This window comes from Sceloporus occidentalis, unplaced genomic scaffold (assembly GCF_023333645.1).
Source record: "Sceloporus occidentalis isolate IW3139 unplaced genomic scaffold, rSceOcc1.0.p SCAF_24, whole genome shotgun sequence".
Classification (NCBI taxonomy): domain Eukaryota; kingdom Metazoa; phylum Chordata; class Lepidosauria; order Squamata; family Phrynosomatidae; genus Sceloporus; species Sceloporus occidentalis.
Genome location: NW_028317004.1, coordinates 7,051,677 through 7,065,396, shown reverse-complemented (window position 1 = coordinate 7,065,396; position 13,720 = coordinate 7,051,677). Strand labels below are relative to the sequence as shown.

The 13,720-nt window shown below is 39.3% G+C and overlaps 1 protein-coding gene across 1 annotated transcript in view; it reads right to left on the bottom strand.

The window, feature by feature from the left end:
- The window catches only part of LOC149300571 (ras and EF-hand domain-containing protein-like), a 29,675-nt gene extending 19,854 nt beyond the window's left edge, over positions 1-9,821 (bottom strand). Inside the window, exons 1-2 of the mRNA XM_089485192.1 lie at positions 9,445-9,821; positions 352-498 (exon numbers count right to left, since the gene is read on the bottom strand). Coding sequence (XP_089341318.1) covers positions 352-498; positions 9,445-9,821 — 524 coding nt within the window. The remainder of the gene's footprint in view (positions 1-351; positions 499-9,444) is intronic.
- Positions 9,822-13,720: the final 3,899 nt, after the last annotated feature.

The window sequence follows — 13,720 nt, the reverse complement described above, 5'->3', positions numbered from 1 at the left end:
TGAGCAGGGCTAGGCTAAGGCAGGAATTGTGGATTTTAGGGGAGGAGTTCTTGGTAGGAGGATATTTAAGTTTGGTGATCACAGGGGAACGGATCCATTTTGTTTAACCTTACCTGGTGTTGTTTGTCCCACCCTCCCTCCTGTTGTGTGGTTGAGTTTGTGGAGTGGTGTTGCTGCATTAGTCACAGTCGTGGGCGGCAGCAAATAGAGGTGACAATTCTTATTTTTCATTGATGATCAAAATGCCCATATCCCCAATACCCATACCCAATGACAAGCCCCATGATACATAAAGTGTTAAAGAAGATCTAAATTGAGATAGTATAAAAAAAAAGATGATAACTCCTCTACCTTTTCACAGCTATAGCCAAGTTTTCCATTTCAGTGCTCTGAAGTCGGATTTCGCGGACAAAGCTTCTGATAACGTGCTCATATTGCTGAATTAAAAGTGGTTCCACTATGTGGATGTTCTGGTAAAGGACACTGGCTTGTTCACGTCTGAAAACAAAGTCAAAATATGTAAATAGTCAAACAATAATGTGCAGTTAACCTCACAACCAGAAGTGCATTTAAAATATATTGATGGTTGGCCTATAACATTTATGAGTATACTAGTAACAACTTAAATTTGTTGAATTAAAGCACATTGCTTTAATTCAGATGACATTAGCTAAAACATGCAAACTAGTCTGTGAAATTAGGTAACTAGAATGTTAACATAAATATTTACAGGTTTGATATTCTGCACAAAACAACCTAAAACACAATAATGTGAGTCATGTAGTAATGATATTACAGATGGCAGTCAGATCTCTCCTTGGATCAAGAAGCTATTTGTTTTCCCGGGCCTCCATGTTGATGTACAGCCAGCCAATGAGACCACCATACTGTGAAGTTATAAAATTACTGGCACCAAAAGATCATAGCAGAGGGTAGTTTCTACCAGGTGTTTTTTTTATGGGGGCAGAAAAAGAATGCATAGTTAAGTACTTTCAAAATACTGTAATCTAATCTTCCTCATAGGTGGGTGGGTTGTATGGGACGTTATACTATCCTTTGAAAGGTTTACCTCCAGGAACCCAGCGTGTGTGGCACAACAGCCAGTGACAAAGTGTACTGAAAAGCTGTAAAGTGCTCAGAAAAAGTATTTGCCTTCCCAATTTTTTCTACTTTTGCTTATTTGCCACATTTAAATGTTTCCAATCATCCTACTAATTGTAATATACGACAAAGACAGTGTGAGTAAACACAAAATGCTGCTTTTAAATGATCATTAAATTATCATTTTCATTTATTGGTTTAGAGTAATCACCCCATAACCTAATAATTGGTGGTGGCAAAACCTGCAAACAAACCTTTGCAATAACTAGAAATGAGTCTTTTACATCTTTGTGGAGGAATTTTGGTGCACCCTTTTTGGCAGAATTCAGCCACATTTGAGGGTTTTCAAGCATGAACTGCCTTTTTAATCAATCGGATTTAACTCATGACTTTGACTAGGCTACTCCAAAACCTTTGTTTAATTTCTTTTGTGCCATTCAGAGGTGGACTTTTTGTGCTTTAGGTAACTACCCTGCTGCATAACTCAACTGCGCTTATGCTTTAGATAAGGAAATTTTTTCTCTTCCAGGATTTTCTGGTAGTGAGCAGATTTTGTGGTTCTATGAATTGTGGCAAGTCGCCCAGGTTCTGATGTAGCAAAGAAGCCCCAGACCATAAAACTACCAGACCTGTGTTTGACTGTTGGCATGGTGTTCTTATTGTGGAATGCCTTCCACCAGATGTAACATGACCCATGTCCTCTAAAAAGGTCCTCTCTTGACTCATCAGTCCACAGAATAATACCCAAAAGTCTTGGGAGTGATCAAGTTGTGTTTTCAGCAAATGTAAGACAAGCCTTTGTGTTCTCTTTGGAAAGTAGTGGCTTACACCTTGTAAATGAAGTCTGCATGTTAGTCTGGGTTTTTCCAGGATGAGTCGTTAATGCTCTCTTGGAAGAAATGTGGTAGGCTGGCAACTCCTGGGAACTCCACTCCATTTGCAGAAAAATGGCTCTCACCGAGGTTTGCTGGATTTCCAGAGCCTCGGAATAGGCTTAGTAACCCTTTCCAGACTGATAGATGTCAATTACTTTGTTTTTCCTCCGTTCTTGAATTTCTTAAGATCACGGCAAGGTTCAAGACCTTTTAACCTACTTCACATTTGGATAATTGGTTGACTTAGTAACTAAGGGGCAATTACTTTTTCACATAGGGCCAGGTAGGGTTGGATAGCTTTTTTCCTCCTATAGATAAAGCCATTTAAAAGCTGCATTTTATGTTTATCTTTCTCTAATATTAAAATTATATTGAGGACCTGAAACATTTATGTGTGACAAATATGCAAAAACAGAGGAGATCGCGAAGCCACTGTAAAGGGCAGTTTTTTTTTGTAATATTGAGCCTTTGCAGTTTCTACTTTTCACTTGTCCCAAACTAGCTCAGTTTAAATACTAGACTTTTGCATTCGTATTCGGAGGAACATGAAAACAAGCAAGTATTTTGCTTTTTCGTTGTTCAAACCGAATAAGGAACAAACGAATATGGCGGCGGAAAAACAAACACGAAGACACACAGCACAAACAATCTTCTTTTATAATCGGGGTTTAGCGCAGGGATGCACCGGGCGGGTGTTCTTTTTCTTTTTCATTCAGCAGGGTTAGGATCCTACTCTCTGGCAGCTGGTGGACGTCTGCAAGATGCGTGTAGACAATCTATGCTGCTGGCACTTCCGCCGGGGCTTCTATGGTGGAGCACTGGCGTGACATAACCTTCCGGTGCTCCACCATAGAAGCCCCAGCGGAAGTGCCGGCAGTGGAGGCTGTCTGCGAGCATCGCTGCAGCTGGTGACATGGCGGCCCCGCTAGATACCAGGGAGTCTGGGGGTGTATTGGTATGTCTGGGGGGGGGTGGCATATCTAGGGAGCAGAGTGGCATATCAGGGGGGCAGAGTGGCATTTCTAGGGGGCATAAAGCATATCTGGGGGGCAGATTGGCATTTCTAGGGGGCATAAAGCAAATCTGGGAGGGCAAAGTGGCATATCTGGGGGCAGAGTGGCATATCAGGGGAGCATAGGGGAATATCTGTAAATAAGGTGCATTATGAATTAAGGGGGACCTTAAAATGGCTATTGGTTTTCTGTTTATATATCACATATGCTGACTAACTGCGTAATAGATACCACAAATGTTAAAATACATGTATTCCTGTTTATTAGTTAAAATACTGTTTTACCATTCCACTAATGTGTATTTTTTTCTTTAAAAATAAAATTTTCTTTAAAATATCACCAAATTTTTGGTGTGCGGCCTATAATCGGGTGCGGCCTATATTCGAGCCAATACGGTACTATTTTTGGCACATAGGGCATAACTTTCCATTGTGTATTTGCTAAAGTTCATAGGTAATAGAAAACAAGCAATATAGTGATTTCTATAAAAGGGCAACTTTCCAATTATAGTGGAATTGTAGCAGTCAATTATAAGGTTACGTTACAGACTGCTATCATATTACTTTACATGAGGTAACATATTGTGTGGTATAATTTGGTTGTGTGTTCTTAAGGGTTTGTTATTTATTTTATTTTGTGCTGCTCAGGCTGCTTAGGGCTTACCACAGTGTCCTTCCTCGCTTTTTATAGAGTGTATCATGGGGGCGTCACATGCCTCCAAATATGCTAGTAGGTCAATTAGACAGTTTTGAAGATAACAAAGAAAAAATACAATAAGATAAGAAACAGGGTGAAATGAAGTAGAGAATGATAGCTGATCAATCTAAAGGTAAATTACTTTGATTGTGTCAATGCAGCCATGCTATTTTGGTCCTCCTATTTTTGTAGCAATAAACAGGACAACTGATTTTATAAATACAAATCATAATGTTAGCTATAAATGAACATATTTTATCTATTCAGTTCCACCTTTGGAATCCCGTTGTATATATTATTTGACCGTTGATATTGGCAACTGGAACACTCTGCTGTTGATCACGTTTGGCTTTACATCGGCTATGACTTTAAAATCACACCTCACTCAAGCAATGTTATCAGATACTGCATTACTTTGTGCATCATCGGGTTACCATAATGCTTTTGTTATAGAGCTAATTAGGGTTATGGCTGAAATATAAGCACATTATTCAGCGCATTATGTAAGATTAAAGGACAATCCTTTTCTGTAAAGATAATCTCAACTCTCATTCATCGTTAATGCAAGGAATTCTTGGAGGAATAATATAATTAGTCATGTATCTAGAACGTCATTGTAGAGGTCCGTCTTTAGTTGGGTATCTGTATAACTAATAGTGGGTTACTGTGATTTATCACCAGGATGCTACTCATGTCTGATATGAACCCATCAATTTATCGATACCGTTTTGTAGATCTAGAAATCCAGGGTTTAATGCTCTTACCTCCATCTATTCAAACCACAAGAAGGTAGGGTTGGCTTATCAGATATGATCAGAGTTTGCCTTCTAAAATAACCACACGATAAAAACGTATTCATAGCAAACAACATGCCTAACTCGTTCCATTTGACCTTGGCTGATAGACCACAGAACACTTATCGAATATATCCTTTTGAACAAGATCCCTAAGGTTAATGCATTAAGTTAATAGTGAAGAGTGCGTTTTCGTGTTCTTTCTGAAGACACGCCGAAGAGAAGACAGCGGCGGTAAAACATAGGCGAAGACGAAGACACACACCACGAAGATCTTCGTGATCGTCTTCGTCTTCGTCTTCGTCTACCACTCTCCCCCCCTTCTAACTTACCTTGGCATCGCGGCAGTTCACGGAAGTGGAAATCCACAGGTTCGCCGTCACGGGTTACAGGGCAGTGCGAATTATCCTATTGGTCGCCTACAGGGACCTCCTCTGGCATCAACCAATTGGTTGATGCCAGAGGAAGACCCTGCAGGTGACCAATAGGCTCACTCGCACGGCCTTTGTAACCCGTGACGGCGAACCTGTGGATTTCCACTTCCGTGAACTGCCGCGATGCCAAGGTAAAAAATATAGTTTAAGAAAATGAAAAAAACTATTTTGTTTTTCTGTTATTCTGATGTATACACTGATTGAAATAAGACTTTGTTGGCTAATTTACTTATACATTTTAGTAAATTACACTTAATTGAAAAATAGTAGGAAACCATGATTGCTTTATTGTGTAGGGAATGCATAATCAATGTTGGAATATATTTGAGAAGCACCTAAAAGGCTTGCTTTTATGAGACAGAGGAAGACAATAGGTTGCCATAGAAACAATATGGATTCATATGTACAGCCTCCAGAAAAGAAGCTTTGAAATAGACCTTGCTTTTAAATTGTCTAGAGCCCCTAAAATTAAGTGCACTGCCATGACAAAATATCAACAAGTAACAGTTTTATAAAGCGCAAAATCGCCCCTCTTAGTTCATTAGGATATGCCTGTTGTTTATTTAAGGTCTGAGTTGCCCCAAGGTGTTATCATTTTCAGTTAAAATTAGGTAATTAGCAAGCTGGGTAACACATTACAAAAAATCAGGACTAGCTGCGACCAACTGGAGTCAGATTCCTGGACCAGTTGTCCATCACCTCTGATGTTGCTGAGGACTTTTTTGACAGTTAATTCAGAACCAAGTGGGAAGTGAGTGCATCAAAGCCCTAAGCTGGCTCTAATAATTGAAATGTTAAGTAGTGTTAGTGGTACTCATGGTAACTTTGCCTTGTCATTATTTAAAGATACACTCCAGTCACTTACATTCAAGTAGGGATGTCAAGTTGTCAACCATGACATACTGCCCCTTCACTCTGAGACTCGTGATCAAAGCCTGCGAGTTCCCATGTTTGCTGACTACTCTGAATTTTTTGGAATTCAGTTTGATATTGGGATTCCCTAATTTGATGAGGTTTGATGAATAAACTCCCAAAATAAAAGCCTGATTCAGACCTTTGTTTCATAATTTCTGGGAAATTTTACATCCTCAATATTAATAAAAATTTAATTGAGACGGGAAACAACGTTTCAAACCTGAAAAAGACCTCATTGTGAGGTAGAAACGTTGTTTCTTGTCTCAATAAATCTGCCTGACGTTGGAACTCTTGAGTTCCTGGAGCCTTTATTTATCTATTGGATTTACTGGGGAACTGGCCCTTCCTGACACAATTAAGCACCTGGGTTCTCTTGGAGTGTGCAGATTCCTCATGGTTATTGATAAAAATTCTATTAACATTTACTATTTAATAAAACATTGGCACAAGATAAACCAAGGGGTTCAGGAGAGAAACCTCTACTTATTGACACATCAAGGCAAACACTGAAATATCCGAACTGGTATTTACAGTGTTCCAGAACAAAAAATATTTTAAAATATTGTATCAGTCATCCTTCTGCAGTGCCTTTTCTGAAAGGTTAGAATAGAGCACTAGCAGGTAAGGGGGAAAAACATATCAGAATGGCCCTAAAACCCTTGAGTAAGTACAAGACAAAAAAATGATATTTAACTTTTACTTTACAACAATCTCATCTGAGATAAATATTTTACTCCGTCTCTGAAAAAACACATTAGGCGTCTATATTCAACATTAAACGTGTTCAGGAAAAATGCACTTCAATCTAAGTAAATAGATGCAACAAACCCCCAGGTGCCAATATCTACTTGTATAACAATTGTTGCTTACGATGATGAGCTTATGATTCACAAAAGATTGTTGAAAAATGGTGTTCCTCTGAGAATACAGGTGAAAAAAAAGTTTCTAGTTCAGGAAATGTAGTTCATAGGAATCTGTCAATGAGGTTGTGTTACATTCATCTTACTATTTTGTGTTAAGCAATAAGCATAATACAAGCATATCTCTACATATATAGACCTACTGTGTTTTATTTCTTTTCATCCCACCAGTAGCTCAATGAGGTGGTGGGGAAACACTGTTTACTCATTTTAGAAGGATTGGTAATGAAAGGGAATTTGAGAGGGAAGTCCCCAACTGCCTTTATAGGTCACATCAAGAAACCTGTGCCACCAAGTCTACTCTTGCAGACCCAGAGAGCTCCTAGACGTGACCCCCACCAAGTGGAATAAACATTATTAGATTTGGACCTTGGTTTCCCCACACAAAGGGTGGATCAACACCTTTAAAGTCTTCCTGTGTGGACTATTGCAACTCCCTACTAACTGGTCTCCACCATTCCTACCTTTCACCGCTCCAATCCATCCTCAACTCTGCAGCTAGGTCAATCTTTCTCTGTCACTGTTCCTCGTCTGCTGCTTCACTATGCTTATGCTCCATTTGCTCCCCATGCCCTCCAGTATTAATTTCAAACTTCTGACCCTGATTTACAAAGCCCTAAACAACTCTGCATCCCCTGTATCTCTACCCTCTTATCCAAATACACACCTAACCGCTCTCTTCATTTCTTTTATGACCTGCCTCTCTATTCTAGTGTCACTACCTCTTCTTGCTCCCGTATAAAGGATTTCACCTGTGCTATACCCTTTCTGTGGAATTCCCTTCCCAGTTCCATCAGACTTTCTCACTCCTACGCAACTTTGAGAAGCGTACATTACAACCTTTATTCCTAACACTCTTTGCCATCATCCTAATAAAGCCATCTGAACGACCAATGACCTCTCGAGATCATCCGGACCCTATCAACTCATACTCATACAAGCAGTCCATAAATTATCCATGCTAAAAGCTTTCCCTCTAAGACTGCATTCCTGTAAAGCTCTGGGGGTGTCATTTTCCCATAACTGCAAACTGCAAGTGTTGCTGATCAACATACCTAGGAACTCTCAGGGTTATGTGTGCCAATTTCTGAGCGAAGGGGCAGATTCTCAGAATCACACAGTCTGGAACTAACTCCTTCCCATTCTACCTGTTGTGATCATATATAAGACTCCCAGTTGATGCTTTGACTACTAATATGTTATGGTTGATATTGTTGCTTGATGCACGTTAGGTGTATCTTTACATAATGACAAGTTCTGGTTTTCATGCGGGTGGTATGTCTTCTTTCTTTGTCTACTTCTAGGTGAACCAGGTCTCCCGGAGCACTTCCACAAATGGGCGGAGTCTCTGGGCAGACCCTATACCGGATTGGTGTTTAGGATTTCCCCCAGGTGCCAAATACTCTAGGTGTGCCCCTGTCAGACCTATTAATATTTCAGGTTGTTATGTGCTATTGTGGGAGATGGGAATGCTTGTATTTACAGCCCATAATTCAGCACTACCATCTGGTGCAAACCCTTCAGAACCTTAACATAATGATGAAATATTGTGTTAATAAAGTTTAGGAATTTTTGATTTTAAAAAAGTTTTTTGGATATTTTGCTAGTGTCATTTCTTATGAATTGTTACTTTGCTGATTTGTTGCAGTACTGCCAAGGTGATTGTATCTGCCTGAAACACATGGTAGATAGCCTTTATTATTTATTCTATTCATCAAGCCTTCCTAAATTGAGGGAGATGATAGTACCACATTTGATAAATGTATTTATGTTTCTAAATCTACCAGATGATGTAGATGGGCAGAAGATAATTTGGAATAGCATATGTGGACGAATCAGTAGAGCTATCTCATTGGTTGTTATGGTTATTGCATTACTTTTCTCTTTTGAACCTCAAATGCTTGTTATTTGTTATCCATGACTGAGAGCGTCCAGCTAATATATTTTCTGTAATATTAGATGTATCCTTAGTATTGATACATTTATGAAAGTAAATATTTTTAAGATAGATTCCCATTCTTTTAACACTCTGGTTTTGAGTGTAGTAAATATGTGAATATTTTGACCATAAAGGACTACTATTTACTGTAACCCCTCTCATTGAAAGTAACCTTAACCCTCTGTCCAATCATGGAGAGTTCATGGCCTTAAACCATGTCAACTTCATGGTTAATAGAAATAATGTTTATTCAATATCAATGTATAATAGATTTTGGTAAATTTTTGGTAAAGTTTGCAAGGCTACAGTATTGCTTTATTTTCACCTATTATAGTATGTTATTAATCTGCCTGTGATTTAATAATCCTAAAATGGATGATGTAACTATAATAAATGATCAGGAAAAAACAGAGTATGCTCTTCACCACTGAAGACACCTAATAGAATTGTTTCCCAACTCTAACCATGATTCCCATAGACAGAAAACAGCTGAAGCCTCTGGGTGCCTGGCAGCTGTTCATAAACTAGAGATGGGTTAAACTTTTTGTAGTTGATTATTCTCTTAAATCGGAATAGACAATTATTATTCAAAAGACACTTGTTGCAATTTCACATATTAAAGAAACAGATTACATATGTAACGTTTTTCCAGGTAAATCTTTTGCTTGTGAACGAGATTACCGTCAACAAACACAAGTTGATAAACATAATAGTTGGGATTCAGACGTTTAAGAAAGGAGATTGAGGTGTGACTGACCTTGGGATATAGTTGGCATCTTCTCCCAGTCTCAGCTGGAAATCATCCCAAACTGGGTTGAAGGTCTCTTCTTCATGAAGCTCTTCATTCTGTGAGATAATCGGACTCCTCTGTGACTCTCCTGTACTAGAGTTCAAAGAGCCTTCTGACATCTGGAGTCCTCTAGCTCCACGAAATCCCATAACAAAGTCTTCAAAGGTGATAGACCCGTCCCTGTCAGTATCCAGACGTCTGAAGATGGTTTCTGCCTGGGACGGACTCACCCTGAGCTCTGTACACAGAGAAGAGAAGTCCTCTCTTTCCAGACGCCCAGAACGGTTGGCATCAACAGCACGAAAGAGGGCGCGGAGCCTGGACACTTCGTCCTTCTCTTCCATCCAGAGCAGATCGCCCTCTAGAAAGCAAGGTACAGGGAAAGCAGGGCTACAGGGAGACTGCGGTCCTAATGGTGCCCAATACACAGAATCACAAGAGTAAAGAGAAGTAATAGAACACGAAGAAGCAGCTGCAGATCAGAACCAAAATGTCTTGGAAGAGACAGCAGGTGGGTTCTTCTATGGAGACCAGACGTACACGAAGTGACTAATCCGACCCCAGAGCACAAACAGAGAGTTCTGCAGACGTGGCCGGCTGAGTTCGACAATTCCCAGAAACTCGACTCAACACAATAAACGGGGAAGTCCTTCTCTGCGACCCAGATGGCGTGTACAGGTGTGCGCACACGGGGCTGGTTCTCCTCCCTGTGCCTGGCTAGCTGCCCTGCTGCCACCCTCCTCCTCCGGAGGGTCAGGTGGAAAGAACAGGGAGTGGGCTCTGTGTCTGTGGGTCCCTCTCCCAATTCTCACACCTGAGGCGTCCCATAGTGCAGGACCCTTGTTCAAAATGATGCAATTATGGGGGAGCCGGCGAACAGCACTGCTGTGCCCCAGCAACGCCGGGAAGCCTGCAGGCAAGGTCGTGAAGGGCTTCCAGGCTCAACAGCCAGCCCCGCCTCTCTATTTCTCTGGAAGAAGTAAGGGAAAGGGATCTGACAGCTCAGTATTACAGCTCACTAATCTCAGGTCAGGTCGGAGGAGAAGAAACTGGTTAAACAGCTTCTTAGACTGAGTGTGACATTGCTCTACTCAGCTCATCAAGGTCCTCACTGATGGCCTCTCAAACATCTCCTTATCACTCAACACAGATTTAGTGCAGCCTAAATGTAGCCTACATTACAAACCTCTTATTTTCACAGGAATGCATATTAAGCTACTACTGATAATAAAGCCATGAGTGAAAAAGAATAATTGTGAATAAACGCCATATGGATGCATGTTATGGATCCAAGCTAGTTGATCATGATCCTAGCTCTTAATTGCTTTTATACTGGTAATCATTGTATTTTTTTTTTCAGACAGTAAATTTGTTGGCAGTTGACAATCCATTTTTTTTAATTCAGAACATATAACCTTGAAAAAGTGGCACACAAATAGTTAAATAGTACCATATTAGGTCAAGTACCTTGTTTGTGGAATGGTGCAAATACTCCCAGCTATGCCCAACAGGTATGCAAGTAACAAAATATGGAAAAGCAAGTTGCACTCAATAAGAACAAAATGTTTTTTCTTCCCCTTGAATATTGCATTAATTCAGATACACAGAACTAAAACTTTCATTTGTGCAAAATTAATGAAGTAATTACATCATATCTATTTGTGATGCCACTGAAATATGAAATGCGACATGCGAGATAACATTTGAATTGAAATCAGCAAACTATACTCTCAATAAATATTAGGTAGCCTAAATCTTAGAAGTTTTAGCTCTGACAATATAAAACACAATAGTCACAAAAGCTTATTACTGATGGAGAAATTCAGCTCACGCACTGTTTCTCTTTGCAGAACAAAGATTTTCTGATGTCTTCTAAAGTGGAGGTTTAAGGAGACTTCAATGGAGACAGTTGAGGAGCTGAAATTAAAGGAACTGAGGTTCTTGGTTTTTAAGGAGGCTTGGAAAATGTTTAAACACATTGAACCCTTTGCTGTATCAGGGTGAACGCTGTGAAAGGTGGATTCTGTAGTACTAAGTTATTGCATAAAAAAGAAAAAAGTAATAATAAACATGGTATATACTTGGTTTCTAAAATTATCTTAAAGGTGCAGTCATGCCTATTCTATTTAGCATTTATCAGTCATTTGGTAACTGAATTGGGAAAGGGATAGTAGAATCCACCTTTCACAAAATGCACCTTTCTAAAAGCAGGTTTTAGGACCAATGGAATCCAAAGGTGCATAGCCATCAATCAGCTTTTATTTTAGTTATCCATTTTTGATGCTTTGTTTTAGGATATATCATCCTTGTAAGCATTAGCAACCCTTTACATATGAATTTCCTAGCAACATATGCCTTTAAAACATAGAAATTTCATATTTAATGGCAGATAAGAATCATTTGGCCCACCAACTCTGCCCATTTTTCTTTCCGATGCAGAAAGATGTCTAATGCATCTAAATGGAAGGAGTGAAGAGGACTTTAGTTGGACTTCAGTACATGCAGGACCTCTACAATCTTTTTTTGTTGTGTGCTATCCCGTATCAAGTATTTCTGCTAGATATCCATAAGCAGTGCCGCCAATATGTTCATTCCCCAAAGTCCTCCTTCTATCATACGTTTTCCAGAACACACCCAGTTTTTTTTTTCTTTTTGCTATTTTTTTTATACTAAAAGTAAAATAAAAATTAATAGATTGAGATACAAGCTTTTCATTTTTCTGTTGAAATATATATATATAAAATACCAGTAGACTTAAGTAAACATATACAGTATGTAATTACAGTTCAGAAACTGCCAATACAATTATACTTTACTCATTTACTGTTTTGAATACCTTTATTAAGAAAATAATATTGCATTACTAAACATGCATGAGTTTATTTAGCACAAAGACTGTCCTAAGTAAAATCCTTTATTTCCCTAAAATATTTTTATTTGGAATAGACAGATCGTGAAATATCTTGAATTTTTCACTGAATTTCTTGATGATGGCAAGGTCTGAAGATACTCGGCAGCCATAAAGATGGAGGACTTTTAAACTGAAACAAAAAACAGTAAACAGGATGATAGGGTTAAAATGAGAGAAGTATAATCAAAGTGATAGAACCTTACCCTGATAGATGATGTTTGCTGCCTTAAGAATGGTGATGTACTGCCAATTATGTTTGTTTTGTACCAACAGTGGCAGTATCTCCTGGCAGGTTGGTGGTATAATGCATACTTGTGGGATCGTCCTAAGTTTTAAAAAAATTATTTCCATCCCAGGTTACTTCTCATGGACACCACTTCATTAGGACACCAGGGAAAACAGCAACAAAAAATACCCAGGAACATTTATTTCACAATGAGCTCATAACTTGTCTAACTTTTAGAATAGAAGGTGTTTGGGTCATTCTAGTGTTTGAACAATGAGAGTATGTTGATAAGTACAAATAAACACGCAGTGCCAGACCTATCATGTAGGTGACATTTACAGCCTAGGGTGCTGAGCTAGTAGAGAAGGTCCTGCCAGGTTCTTGCCAATATTAGCAAGCAAGTATATAGTGTATTAGAAACCATAGACTAAGGAGTTAGAAACCATAGGGTGCCCTGTACACATGAACTAAAACAGGCCGTATGAATAAAAGAAGATGGAAAAGAAATTCTCTTACCACTACCAGTGATAATACGACATTAAAGTGAATAAGAGAGAGGTTTCCAGTCTGAACAACAATCATGTGAAAGCAAAAGTAGCAACAGAATGGGCTATAGTGGGCGCTGAAAGGAGTGCAGAGCAGGGCTATGTTTTTTGGTGAGAATTAGGAGGAGGAGTTTGGTGAGAAGTTGTTTAAGGTTATGGGGTTTGGTGAGAGGTTATTTAATGTTAGGGGGTTGCTGGCGTTTTTGTTTTTTGCTGTATTTGGCACAGTTCGGGGGTTTTACAGTAGGGTTAATGTGGTGGTATGATCATCGGAAGGTTGGTGTGGTGCTTGGAACCTCAGGTGTGGATGGGGCATCGGGGTATGGTACCTACTATGGTAATTGGTGTGGCATGGTACCTGGATAACTTGGCAAGCTTGTTAACACACCTATGTTTACTATTTCAATTACTTTAATAAATACAATGGCAGTGGCCTTTTCAATCCCAAGAAGTCTGGTGGTTGTGTTTTATTATTTGGTTAACTGGGGGGGGGGGGAGCCTAGACCGGAAGTCAAGGCTACATCTGTCAAAGCACTTTAACCAATATAGTATAGTTCAGGC